This window comes from Dunckerocampus dactyliophorus, chromosome 12 (assembly GCF_027744805.1).
Source record: "Dunckerocampus dactyliophorus isolate RoL2022-P2 chromosome 12, RoL_Ddac_1.1, whole genome shotgun sequence".
Taxonomy (NCBI): domain Eukaryota; kingdom Metazoa; phylum Chordata; class Actinopteri; order Syngnathiformes; family Syngnathidae; genus Dunckerocampus; species Dunckerocampus dactyliophorus.
In genome coordinates, this window is record NC_072830.1 from 28783904 (window position 1) to 28798118 (window position 14215).

At 40.2% G+C, this 14215-nt stretch overlaps 2 protein-coding genes across 2 annotated transcripts; one reads left to right on the forward strand and one right to left on the reverse strand.

The window, feature by feature from the left end:
* The first annotated feature begins 3650 nt into the window (after positions 1-3650).
* mrps22 (mitochondrial ribosomal protein S22) lies at positions 3651-9846 on the forward strand. Its single transcript, XM_054794130.1, has 8 exons — positions 3651-3802; positions 4187-4341; positions 4413-4577; positions 5444-5587; positions 5768-5851; positions 7645-7790; positions 8283-8391; positions 9281-9846. The coding sequence occupies exons 1-8, from the start codon at positions 3676-3678 to the stop codon at positions 9368-9370; spliced, it is 1020 nt and encodes a 339-aa protein (XP_054650105.1). The 5' UTR covers positions 3651-3675; the 3' UTR covers positions 9371-9846.
* Positions 9847-10641: 795 nt separating this feature from the next.
* On the reverse strand, positions 10642-12498 carry rbp2a (retinol binding protein 2a, cellular). The gene is made up of 4 exons (XM_054794132.1): positions 12423-12498; positions 11104-11282; positions 10873-10974; positions 10642-10695 (listed from the first exon to the last, which is right to left on the reverse strand). Exons 1-4 carry the CDS (start codon positions 12493-12495, stop codon positions 10642-10644), a joined length of 408 nt encoding a protein of 135 aa, XP_054650107.1. The 5' UTR covers positions 12496-12498.
* Between the last annotated feature and the right edge of the window lie 1717 nt (positions 12499-14215).

A 14215-nucleotide genomic window follows, 5' to 3' on the forward strand; every position in this document is an offset into this window, starting at 1 on the left:
TGAATCATCTACTCACGTTACTACATCGCATACTTTTAGACCCTGCAAAGACATGGAGAAAGGTCACAGTAAATAAACTTCACTTCTTCCTGCTCCTTTTCGGACATGTGGAAACGTGTGGTTTACTTTGTAACATTGTCACGCATGTTCCCAATAAGCCCCAACATTCAGCTTTGCATTTAGTTTGTACTTCTTTGGATTGACGCTCCCAGAGCGGTATTAATTCAACTATACTTTGTTGAATTATTGCTGTACCGCAAGATTGAAGTACATTTTGGTATAGTTTTTCAGCAACACAAATGTCAAAATATTGACAAATGCACACCATACCAACTTTATTTATAAAGCCCTGAAAAACAAAGGGCTGTACATGAAATATGAGTGAAACCTAGGAAAAACATGAACATAACATTAAAATAAACATTAAAATACGAGTACTGAACAGACGTAAAAACAGCTAAATATAAAATTATAGAATCTAAAATGGCCTAAATATAAAAGGTTACACCATTATGAAATAGAATAAAATAAAATGCAATGAAAAACAAGTTCAACGTCTGACGCTGAGTAAAAGACAAGGAGATGTGCACTTTATTCCACGACATTGCTTCGATTCACAAGAAAAGCTTCATCATTAGTTCATTTTTTCCACTCTGTCCTGACATAATCTGTATTGTCAAAAATCTTTTATTCTTCCTCTTTCCACACACACACACACACACACACACACACACACACACACACACACACACACACGCACACACACACACACACACACACGCACACACCTTTCCGTTTCACCTCCCTCTGAACCTGTTCTCTCTGTTCAACATGAAGGAAGCAAAATAAACAAAGGAGGCGAGTCAGTGCCCTGCTACCACCGCCGCCGCCGCTCACTCGGCTGCCTGCCCACCTACCAACCCCACCGCCTCTCCTCGAACCCCTGCACACCCATCTCATCTCGCACCTTCCTGCTGCTCCCACCAGCACTGACACACACACTGTGCATGTGCAAGTATGTATGAAAGAGAAAGTAACTCACGTTAATCATAGTGCTTTGGGAAAACGATAACTGTTGGCAGTCATTGTCTTTATTTTCTTATAGGAATAACAAACAAAGATTGATGTCCAGAAAGAAAATGCACTGAGCACAGACTCAGCCAGCTCACATTTGCTCCTGTGTTAGTTCTGAATTAGTTATCAGTGCTACTTCTATTCCGAATTCTTCTTGTTATAAATGAAACAGAGGTGTCCAAAGTCCGGCCCGCCTGGGGACCATTTGTGGCCCCTGCAACGCATTTCTTATTGGCCGATGACACATTCTAAAATATGAATTCCAGATGCTCGATGTTGGCTTTATTGCCAATATCTGATATACCGATACTGTCCAGCACTTCATTACCAATACTGATATCAACCGATACCCATATTGGCAGCAGCTCTTCCTTCAAATTATGTCAGATCACATCTCATTTTGTTCAGCAGTGGTTTTGGTCTTGGAACTGTGCCAGTGTCTTTCTTATGGTGGAGTCATGAACGCTGACCTTAACTGAGGCGAGTGAGGCCTGCAGTTCTTTGGATGTTGTTGTGGGCTCTTGTGGGGTCTTTTGCGACCTCTCGGATGAGTCGCCGCTGCGCTCTTGGGGTCGTTTTGGTTGGCCGGCCACTGCTGGGAAGGTTCACCACTGTTCCATGTTTTTGCCATTTGTGGATCATGGCTCTCACTGTGGTTCGCTGGAGTCCCAAAGCTTGAGAAATGGCTTCATAACCTTTTCCACACTGATAGATCTCAAGTAATCTCAGTTAAATTATGTTTTAACTGAGAGGGCAATCACTTTTTCACAGGTTTGGATGTTTTTTCTCCCTTAATAATAAAACCTTTCATTTAAAAACTGTATTTTGTGTTCAGTTGTGTTGTCATTGACTAATATTTGAAATTGTTTGATGATCTGAAATATTTAAGTGTGACCAACACGAAAAAAAATAAGAAATCAGGAAAGGGGGGAAAACACTTTATCACACCACTGCATTTAACTCAGTGTGAATCAAGCCAGAAATCAAAAATACACACACAGAACAAATGCTTTAAATGATGTGATTTTTGGATTTTGTAAAAATTGCCTTATTTTGGTATTTACATGAGAGTATTACATAACTGTAAGCATCACATTATGTGTGCATGATCCTGAATGAGGCCACAAACTATTGCATGTATTCACAAAATCCAGTATAATCCAGTAGTATAGCAGTAGTATCTATATATATATATACATGTAGATAGATAGATTACTTGTACTTCTCTGTCAGCAATGTGCCAGCTGCATACATCTGGTGGTGTAGTGGCCGTGGGGCCTCCTACAGCTCAATCAACACATCCTTCCACTGATGTCTGAGCCTCTGCACTCACTGCCACTAACTAGTCACTTCGTGAGCAATTATGCCACACCTCTATCTGTTTTTTTAAATTAATTTTATTTATTTAAATGTTTTTTTTCATCTGTTGTTACAGTCGGAAAAAAAGGCAAAGTTACACACTGTCACAAAAGGATCCACAGTTTCATGTCGGAATAAATATGGCACGGTGTGTAATCTGTATCAAAACGAGGCAAAAGCAATGATTCAATATAATAAATATCTGCAAAGTCAAACCGGATACGTGCAATTATTTATTTATTTATTATTTTCTGCCAAATTAAAGCTTTAAAGTAAACAAATGAATGTCACCATACAATATTTATTGACTCATTAATGTAAAAACTAAATTGATAGTTGTTATTATTATGTTATATTACTATATTATTGATTTTATGGTCATTTTATTTGGAGGTGTGCAAGCTGTGTTTCTATACAAATGATGTATATACATTTTACAGATTTTTATTTCCACATTTAATCGTGTAACCTCAAGGAAAAAGAAGTACGAGCTGACTTAAATATGTGGCGATATGTTCACCAGTATGTGTCTTATGTGAAAGTCAAACTTTTATCACCAAAAAGAAAGCTTCCAAAACCAGGGGTGACAAAACAAGACTCATCTTTTGTTGGAAAGAGAAGGTCAGAGGTTATAGATGATGGAGGCATTACACATACAGTAGGTACCAGCAATAGTTGTGCTAATACAAGTTTCATTAAGTTTCAGCATACTAATTCCACTGCAGCACTGGTAAATGTGGTGGCATGAGCACCCACTACAGGGGAAAGACAAAAACTGGTTAAATAAGAAGAGACGTGGAACTCTGATGCATCATAGGAACTTCTTTAATTTAATACAAGCTTGATGTAATTGCATCATGAAGTTATGAATTTGACCTTGCTACAACATTGCCATCTAGCGGACAGCGTACACAACTGCAACAGATAGCCGTGGGCTTTTTTTGCTTGTTTAAAATTAAAAATTCTTGTTCTAGTAGGATGACCATATGTCACTACATGTTTGAAAAATGATGTCATATATTTTAGCCAAAGTACCCAAACTGATTTTTTTCAGTTCACATTTCACATTCACATTTTTATATTTCCATATTTGAAACGGAAACGTTTCCTTTTCAATTGGGACTCAATGTCTGCATGATCTTTTCCTGAACAGAGGGCGGCAGTAATGCAACGTAGTCCGGGTTGCCAACCGGCGGAAGAAAAAGACGAAGAATAACTGGCACAAGAAGAAGAACAGCAAAGATGGCGGCGCACGGTACAGTGCGGTGCTTATTCCGTGGCTGTTTTGGGGTGAAACATGTTCAGAGAAGCAAAAGCTTCTTGGTTAAATGTAACAGCAGGACTTTCTGCAGCGGCGGTCAAGAAAATGGTATGTATTTTACGTTATGAACGAAAGCAAGTAATAAAGCAAACGCTTTTTAATTATCACACTGACCTTGTGTGCGGTGTCGCAAGTACAAATCATTCTCTCATTTTTTTACTCCAAAGTCTTCCGTCTCCAAATTAGTATCCACCGAATCTGCTGTGTTTTGCTTTGTTACAGTTAAATAATAGGGTGGCAGTGACTTGATCGTCGGATAATTTCATTAGAAGTTCTGCACGATCATATTTCTATTGTATTTTAGAATGCGTTGTATCCATTTTGCTTCGACTGATGAGGGTATACAGTGTATTTGCAAAGTTAACCAATGCCAAATATAACCAGTGTATTGGTGGTCTGAAATAATAACTAGTGCTTATTTCTCTCTCTTAGTCCAAAACAATAAAAAACCCCAGTTCACAGATCCAGTTGTGCAGGACATCCTCAGCAGGATAACAGGTCTGGACCTGCACAAAGTGTTCCATCCCGTTAAACAGGAGCTGAAGCCACCTACTTATAAACTCATGACAGACGAGCAATTACAGCAGGTACCTTCATCTCCACCACCGCATTGTTTTGTTTCACGTGCGACTTACAAAGCTTGTCTGTGTGCTTCCAGGCAGTGAAGTCAGCTGAAGAGAAGGCCAAGAAGCTGCTACGAATGCCACCTGTTTTACCGGAGAGAAAGCCAATCAGTGATGTACTGTCTGTGGACAGGGTCCTGGATGGCATGGACACAGCCAAATATGTCTTTACGGACATAACCTACAACATTCCACAGAGAGTACGTACACACACTTTCATGAAGTGCGCTACACCTGCACTGATCTGATGCAATATGAGATGTCCAGTTCATATTATTATCTATAATGACCCTGAGAAATGTATTTTTGTTCACCCTGGCAATGTCCACGCCGTTAATTTGTATTTGCGCATGTGCATCTTTTTTGCACTTACCAAACAACATTAATTTTCTTTTACTTAGGTTCAGCGATAGTCTGTTTTATCAAACCATTTCCAGCTCATATTTTCATCCATTATGATCCCCAGAAATGTATTTTAGTTTCACCCTTTCATTGTCCACTCCGTCTATTTGTATTTGGCCGTACGTGTCCTTTCTGCTATTACCAAATAGCATTATTTTACTTTTACTTAAGTTCAGGGATGATCTGTTTTTATCAAACCATCTTTTTAATATGGCAATTTCATCCATGAATTTTTTTTATTAGCTGTAGTCTCCATCTGTCCATCTCCAGGACAGAATGCGGTTGTGTCGTCTGAAATAATACTAGCTTTAGGTCTTTCGTGACTTTACAGATGTCGTTTATATATTGATTGAACAGTTTTGGTCCCCGTACCGACCCCTCGGGTTCACGGTATTACATATTTAAGCTCGCAGATGTATATTCTCCTAGCTTCTCATGTTGCTTCCTGTCTGGTAAGTAGCTTTTAACCCATATTCATATACGGTACACTTATATGTGTGCATTTTGTAAAAATACATTACTGGATTCCTGCTATAAATGTATGAATGCCATTTGTACTGAAATCATATGTAATCGGACCCCTTTATGTTAGTTGTTGTCTGTTTCCTAGTTTTGATCATGTATAATAAATCAAATATTTATGTATCTATTTTTTTCCTCTTAGGAAAGGTTCATTATTGTCAGGGAGACTAACGGGACTCTAAGGAAAGCAACGTGGGAGGAAAGAGACCGCCTTATTCAGGTGTACTTCCCGAAAGATGGACGCAAAATTACCATACCTCTCCTGTTTAAGGAGGAGAACCTAAAGGTAAGTCTTGGCAAGGTGAAATATTGGAACATAATGATTAAACTGTTTCAACTTTCCTTATTTTTCTTTATGGAAGTTACAGCAAGTGGCTTAACAATATTAACTACGCCCTCAAGGAATAAATGCTTTAAAAAAACAAGTATAGAATTTTAACCTACCGGTACTTGGATTTTTATTTAGATGGTGTTCTCTCAGGACCGACACAAGGATGTGTTGGACCTGTGCCTGGTCCAATTTGAACCTGACTCATCACAGTACATCAAGGTAAGGCAAGTTTGTAGACCAGGGGTCTCAAATTCGCCTTGCGTGAGGACCACTGGAGGTACAGTCTGGCTGAGGCTGGGTCGCATCAGGTGTTTCACAAAAAAGGGTTCCAAGCAGGCACGGGCCGGAATGAGATTCTGACGGTATGATAACCTTGGGCGACAATATTACGGTTTCACTGCATTATAATTCCAGCTCTAAAATGTGGTATTTTGAAATATCTGTATGAAGATTTTAAACAATATAATAGAACATGATGGAAGTGGAACAAATGTAAATAACAGAAAATACTGCGTTATTTCTGAATGAATGAATGAATGAATGGAATGAATGAATGAATGAATGAATGAATGAATGAATAAATAAATAAAATGCAGTTCATAATGCAGACTAAGGTGGCTAATCCTGCGATTCATGTCACAAGACAATAAATATTTACCTACTTAAAAAAAACAAACAAAGCAAAATGCAAATAAATACAATCAGTGGCTCAAAAAAGGTCACAACATAAATATTTTTTTTAAAAACTCGTAAAATGACATTATTATTTCATAGCGTGGTGAAAGTGCAGGACACAACTTGTCCAGAAGTGTTTTGGAATTGTTGGATTGCGTATTTGCTGAGTTTTGATTCGTTTGTTTGCGTCACCAAGTTTCACTTCCGTTTCCGGGTCGTGGGATTGTTGTTAGCAACTGTTGCTCACTCATTGCTTGTTCAGTGGAGATTAAACGCTTTATACCACTTCTCCTCGACTCCTGTTGTGTTCTGAATCACATCTCCACATTCGGTGACCCTCCACGTGAGTAATATGTCGACCGACAACGATGACAACAGCGCGGTAGTACCGGTGGAATGACGGCACGTAGCGCTATTGCGCATGCGTATAACAAGGAAACTTGTTGCAAATGGAGTAAATCTTCTAAACGTGCATCCCTTTGGAGGAGACTTATACGCGAGTACAATGTTTTCACTGTTACTTTCACCTAGTGTATTTAGTAATTTTAAGCTGCAACACTACAAGCGATTAAATGATGACATTTGACATCTATTAGGTTATGATATTCATGTTAACATGTCGAAAATGTGTTAAGTGTTATGTGCGTACACATTAGTTGGATAGCTGCAAAGTTGCAAAGCCACGTCAAATACACACAAAATACAAATGCTACGGGATGCAAAACTCCTAACGGCACACGTCTTGTCACACCGGTGCCGGTTGGTGCTAATGAGGCTGCTAACGTCAGTCATGACTTAAGTTGCCGACTTCTGGCAACACAGCTCATGTCCGTGGCTTGAGCACATTGGAGCCCAGTTCCAACTGCGGGGAATAACAGGACATGACAAAGTACAGTATTTCCACAAAGCGGCCTTGCTGAACCTCCGCTTTCTCTCATACCGTGTGATGGGCTGTTTTAACGGTTTTGAAACGGTGACTTTTTCATACCGATCTATACCTTGAAACCGGTAAGCGGCCCATGCCTAGTTCCAAGTATTGAAAGAAATATATGAAGTATAGATATATATTGTAGCATCGCTGGGAGTACTTCTGTTTTCCCAGCATTTGTTTCGTTAAGTTCCGTTTTGAGAGTTAACATGCTTGCTTATTATTTTCCATAGTAGTAGTTAGGGATGTAATAATAACAAAATACGGTCCTGTGGGCAGCGAGACCCCTGCTGGAGACTGTCAGTACTGGCAGCTTTTGGTTTCTTCATGTTATCTCTTAAAGAATATGAAACAGAAAGAAAGGAAATGTGCTTACAAATACACATGCATTTACTAACGTGTGTATCAGGTGCACGCTGCCACCTATGAGGATCTGGACAAACATGGGAAATATGAGCTGCTTCGCTCCACCAGGCACTTTGGAGGCATGGCCTGGCACCTGATCAATGCACGCAGGATCGATGGCCTCATCGTGGACATGCTGAAAAAGGAGTTGTGAGTTTGAGAATGTTTACATGTTAACAGTTAGGTCTTGATTCAGTATGTTTTTCCATCACTTTCTATGCTGCATTTGGCTTCAGTCACACCATAGGCCAGTAGTGATTTTGCAGATGGTTTTGTTTTGTTGCAGTGTCATGTGGTAGCAGTTGAAATTCATTTTGACAGATTTGTGAGGACAGTTGAACGTCCTTTTGTTGTGAAAATGTAAGCATGAGGTGTGAGAAAGCTGCTCCAATGGTACGTTCAACTGTTTGTTTGGTACAGTAGCCTGTTTAGGCAGCAAAATAAAAACTCAATGAAAAAATGAAATATGATTATATTGCTTGAAAAGGTGGTTGATTTAAATTTCAGATGATGTAAAAAGTTAACAATAATTGGCCATATTAGCTCATTTATGTTCTGCAGAGTTCTGTGATTTAAAAAAATGAATGCAAGCCAATATAAAGGAAGCCCTGTAAGGTAAAGAAACATGTTTTTGTGTTTCAGGGTGCAGGATGCAGTGAGCCTTGTATCTCTCTTCCACCTCGTACACCCTCACAGCGAGTCAGCCCAGGAAGCCTCCAGGCAGCAGGCCACGGGCACTGACCTCCTCACGGTAAGAACGTAGCAGCTATGGGTATTAAATGTTGACCTTGTGAATGACGGAACTGCCCAGGGTTGATAAAAGTCGTTCTCAGGTGTTGATGCTCGCAGCCTTGCTGTTAAGAGCAGAAGTCAAGGTTGTGTTGACTCCCTTGTCAGGACTGCAGGGTCCAGATTTAGATCACATCATATCTTAGTAGTACTCACCGCTCTTTGGCCTTGATGCATTGGTGACACTGAAAGTGACAGCAAAAACTCAGGTGCAGGAGACATGGTTGTCTTCCTATCTTTAAGGCCCCAAAGATGGTACAAAATCTCAAGACCTCAAATGATCATGTAAGGATTAACTCTGTCATGTGCGTTAGTTTTGTAATGAAACTTTCAAACGACTGTGTGGTGGGCAGATGACTTCTAATTTGCATAATTGGCCATTTGGATTAGTGCTGTGAGGCCATGTCTGTATGATATTAAAAATGCATATTTTTCCATGTGTTTTGGCATCTCATCCACAGGCAAATGTAGGTTTGTGTCTTTGAAAATGGAGCTTTTTTTGTGACATAAGAAACACGTGATGATGCCATCTGCTGTATGGAATTGTAACGACAAGCTACAGACAGTCACATGATGTTTATGAGTGAAGGTGAACAGGTGATGTCATATATAAGAAAAAATTAAAGCTCAAATGTAATTTGTGGCGGTCCAAAAATGTGTCAGGATTCCACAAATAAATAAATGTATGAGAAATACAGTTAAAAAGAAAGAAACCAGCATCCCGGAACAGACTGGGGTCAACCTCAGATGATCCGCTGTATTTATTTAGGCTCATACAGTATGTGCTCCATCCTAAGGCAATAGATGTGGCATTTATTTCACCTTGGGTTGCTTGACTTCCGTGTCTGCAGATCTACTCCCAGAACGAGTCCCAGAGGTCAGGCTACATTGAGCTAGCCCTGCAGGCATATCAGGCTGTGGGTAAGAGCGCTTCTGCTTGACTGGCCTACTCCCACTCGGCATTCTGCAAATCCACAAAGAAAGATAATCAAAACCTGAAGGACAGGAAACAGAGGTTCAACTTTGATAGATCCTGTGTTGTTGCTGAGTTGTTTTAAGGAGACGCAGTACATTGTATCCCATTGTGTTTGAAGTTTGCATCCTGAAACTGTCTTTGTAAATGTGATGGGATAAGTGTTTTCCCAATCATTATGTTGGGGGGGTGGGTAATATGTATTTGCAATGTTTGTCGAGACAGAAGGATGCCACGAGAGTAGACAAACCTCTGCAATCGGCTGCAAGGAGATCTTGAAGCCTGCATATGGATCTTGATAATTACGTCAGATGTTTGACTTCCCCTATTCTTAGTCATATTTCATCATACACCAAACAGTCGAATGCTTTTGAACACAAACGCATGCTGTATCCACACAGTACAGTCTAGTACTAGCACTCAAATAAAATCAATAATTCTTTATACATGTATTCATTTTCTATATGCTTATTCTGTTCACGGCCATGGGTGATCTCGAGTCTATCTCACCTAGTATTCCAAATCCTGTATATAATTTGTGTTGATTGAAAATGGTTTGACCATAAATTACTGTTTGGGATGATTAAAAACTAGGGGTGCACGATATGGCATTACGACATCCTACAGATAAATCCGATAACCTTAAAAATGAGGGGTGCTCCGAACGATCAGCCACCGATCAGTATCGGCCAATTTCCGTGAAAAATCATGACATTGGCAAATGCCGATAAATGGCTTTCAAAGCCGATCACAAGAGCACATACCTGTGGCTGGCACTATTGCAGCCCGCAGCGATCCTTTCGTGCAGTGTAGTGTCTTGTCTAACGTCTTTGGCAGTGTCGAAAAAACAAAAAAACAATCTGTCACTTGTCCGTTCAATAGCTTTACTTCTGGGAACAGTAGGACCACAAAATTCACCTCACAAATGAATGTAGCTCTTTGTGTTGCCATGGTTGGGAAAAGGTATGGTTTGCTGCGTTAGAACCATTCACTTGGGAGTTATTGATCCCGGATGTTTGAATACGTGAACATGTTTCTAACTTTACCACAGTCTCTTACAGTGTTGCATTGTCTCGCAGAAGTGTTTTGCGAGATCTTGCAAAATAGTTTTGCGTTCTCTTGCAAAAGGTTTGCGAGCTCTTAAACAAAAAAAAAACACCTTCATACACATTTAAAAATGTCCGTTTATTTGTTTACTAGTCTTCTCCTTTATCATGGCGACTTCAAGCTTGAGCTCATCTACTGAGCCTTCTTAAATACTTGGTGGCAGACTTTGTCCAGCACGTGGAGTTCCTGAAAGACAGGAAACAGACCTTTAGACCAACACTAGAACACATTTATTATACATAATCGGGCGGATCTTTTATCTATCTATGCCTATAACTGCATGAGGCAAGATTCCAGTAAATGGAAAGAATGTCATGTTAACATCCATTTTCCTTGAGAAAACATTCATTCATCCATCCATACCAGATGTAGCAGATCTCCCTCAATCCAATGTTTCCACCCACGGTTTTCCTTTTCCCCTTTCTGAACACACACCAGTTTGTCCCCGTCCCAGGTGACCAGTGTCTGTCATGTTGAAGTGAAACAACAACCATCATTGATGTCAGAAAGTTAATAGTCATTGCGATAGCTGTGCTGTATAGCTATTGTATACAGCAGTTATACATGTACTGTATAGCCAGACAAGTAGCCCACCATGACTTTTCGGTTGTCAAGGCCCTTTGTCTGCTCCTCGAACTCCACCCCCACAGTGAAGTTGACCTCATAGTTTCTGAAGGTGCTCAGGGTCTTTGTTTCAAACTTGTCACCATTTTGGACCAAGACCTTTGTCTGGTGCAGATGGGAGGCGATTTTTCTGGTGGCAAAGTCGATGTCTGCACACACGGATGAACGTTCGGTTACAGTTTCAGTACCGTATCCTCTTTTTGGGATGCAGGTTCAAGCACACACACACACTCTCATTGTGATTCCCTTATTACCCAAGGGTGCCGGGAGCCGCTTTGATATTTTTATATATTTTTACATGTTTAAAAAAGGCTAAACATATTTACAGACAGAGTGTTGCATTATTATTAATTAGTAACAACATATAATTGTTTTCTCTGGATATTGTGCATTTTTGCTCTGTTTGTTTCCATTTTTGCCAGGGTGTTTTTTGTTTAATTTTCTTTCTGCGATGTGGTGTGGTCTGCAAATGGCCCCCAGGCCGCACTTTGGACACACCTTGTCTATCTGGACGTCTTATCAGTGATGCAAAGGAGTGGGAAATTTGCAGAAACATTGCACGGGAAGCTTAGTTAAGAAATTATGGAGCGTACTGGAGTACTTTTTTGTTTTACAAACCATAACATATAATAATAATAATAATAATAATAATAATAATAATAATAATAAGCAGTTTGTGTTGTCATAAGAACTAAGAATGCGACTTACTACTTTATTTTACTGTTTTTACTAATTCAGTAGATTGAATACATGTACTCCACCAGCCAGGATTATGTTGCAACTGCAAGATATTTGTCAGAACATTGATCCAACCTAATATTTCTCACATGCCCGGTTTATTAACACCGATTCATGATCATTTTCATATATTGCCATGGAATGAATTCAGCTTTTGGAAGCTTTCCAACCCGAATCAGTAGAAACGAGGTGCTGCAGATGAATGCAGATCATCTAATGAAAAGTGTGTGGCCTAATCAATACACTTAAAGAAGCTGGCCCCTTGACGGATCCAGAGTCGGAATCCTCATCGATGATTGCGAAATAGGAAGGAACCAGTCAATAGCCGTCTGCCGTGGTAGGAGGCATCAGCACTTCAGCAAAGAGATTCACTTGACTTGAAAGCAGCTCAATGAGGATAAAGGACGCGGCCTTTCACTCTCTGGACAAACTCCAACTCTTTCACTCCCCAGTTCCTAAATGTCTAAATATTCATCTCCTAATTGATGCGTTTTTATTGAGCGCAGCTTTCTTTACCGAAAATTCGAAGAGACAGTTTCTACCCAGCTTACCGAGAGCTTTCATGACCTCTTCAAAGTTGTCATTGCTCACCATCTCCCAGCGTCCGTTGTAGTCTGCAGGCATGTTGGCTAGTGTGTGTATATGGAGGTGGTGGTTAGTCCTTTGGTTTGCTGTCACACCAAGAAAAAAAAAAAAAAACAAGAGCCCAAACCTTTTTTATAGACACTGAGTGAGTGTGTGGACCAAAGGACAGGGTCCGCCTGATAATTGCCTTGCGTCAGTATAGATACAACGAGATATAAAAGGTCAGGCACTTTGTGAACACACTCCTTCGCTGCAGACAGGGAGTGTATGTGCATGTCAATTAGCAGGAGTGTGTGTGTGTGTGTGTGTGTGTGTGTGTGTGTGTGTGTGTGAGTGAGACTTGGATGTAAATGTGTAGAAGTTTCCAATGCCTGCTGCCTCTGGTTCAGAGAACGACCACCAGAACTTACTTCCATTCTAAGGTGCCTGATGTACAAAAACATGATTTTGCCTTCAGAGAGTAAACACAATAAGACACTAATAATATGTTTAAACAACAGAAACATGAAACACGGCTGCAGTGTGATATAATGATGTGTCGACTCTTAAAGCCGGCTCTTTGAAGTCACCGTTTTTTTCTCACATCTTTTTTTTTTTTCCTGTTAAAGCCGCAAGTGATTGGTTAAAATGAGTGGTGCCCTGTGTGTTGACATTCAGAAGAAGGGGGAGAGAAGGGCTACACACACAAAAGCAGGCTGGAAACAAAAACGGAGGCAATTTGTGTTTCTGTAGAACAAAAACATTACCTGATTTTGTTTTTTATTGTTTGTTTTATGAGGTGTTAGATATTATTCAGTCTTCAGCTCAGAGCTTTGTCAGTCAAATAACTTCCCATAGGGGCCTTCAGGACACACGTACACTCACCTAGCACAATCAGAGTTGCACAACACATTAGGCATGACTCGCAATAAATACATTGTTCCCACTCACACGAGCTTAACTCACTTTCACACCAACTTAACTTTCACTTTCAAGGCACACAAGCTTAGGTTTCATTTTCTAAAGGGGCGCAGCAACTTCTACATATACTCTGTGTACTTTCACTCTGGGATCTTTCCTTAATCTTCCTCATGGATGCTAGGAGTCCAGCGCTGCAACCAAATGTTGCTCTTATTTTTTTAATACAGTTTGAAAAGCTTTTCAATTGTGTGATCATTGACTACTTCTCTGCCAGCAATGTGGCCCAAAGAACCAGAAAGAAAGCCGAAGAGAAGAAATGGCAGTAGCAATCTGTTCCATGATCAGCATTTCAATAAACATATAAACAAGCATTCTTTTTAGGCAGCCGGGCCAAAAGGATCGGCTCCCTTGCAGTGAAAGGCGAAATTCCCACCACTGCTGTGATAGCAGATTGAATTTGTGCTGATGAGCTGATTAGTGCATGTGGAAGGTCAAAGGTGAACCATCCTTATCACAGGAGATACTGCAGGATGAAAGATCGGCAATTACACTTTCACCCAAATGGGACGTTGTAAAAATGGCCTCATTTCCCCCAGGGAAGGACGGTGGTGATCGACACAATATTGCTTTGGTTTTTGAGTCCAAGTCCCTTTTCTATTATCAGCGTACCAGACTACCTATACAGTACATGTCGGCCAGGTGGCAAAACTGTGCTGCGGGGGGGAGGGGACTCAAGTAGTTAAAAAGATGTTGGATCAGAGTGAACTGTAATCAATTATACTGTAAATAGTACACAAGTACAGAAGAGTTACAGAATGGATTTTAAAGAGCTGCCACTCATCAATAAATCACTAAACAC

Bases quoted from the DNA above. Each gene is read 5' to 3' on its own strand.
- mrps22 (XM_054794130.1), top strand. From the start codon at position 3,676: ATGGCGGCGCACGGTACAGTGCGGTGCTTATTCCGTGGCTGTTTTGGG. The intron at 4,342-4,412 runs GTACCTTCATCT...GTGTGCTTCCAG, and splicing joins CAGACGAGCAATTACAGCAG to GCAGTGAAGTCAGCTGAAGA. The intron at 8,392-9,280 runs GTAAGAACGTAG...CCGTGTCTGCAG, and splicing joins CGGGCACTGACCTCCTCACG to ATCTACTCCCAGAACGAGTC.
- rbp2a (XM_054794132.1), bottom strand. From the start codon at position 12,495: ATGCCTGCAGACTACAACGGACGCTGGGAGATGGTGAGCAATGACAAC. The intron at 11,283-12,422 runs GTAAGCTGGGTA...CCGTGTGTGCAG, and splicing joins AGAGGTCATGAAAGCTCTCG to ACATCGACTTTGCCACCAGA. The intron at 10,975-11,103 runs GTGGGCTACTTG...TCAACATGACAG, and splicing joins TTGACAACCGAAAAGTCATG to ACACTGGTCACCTGGGACGG.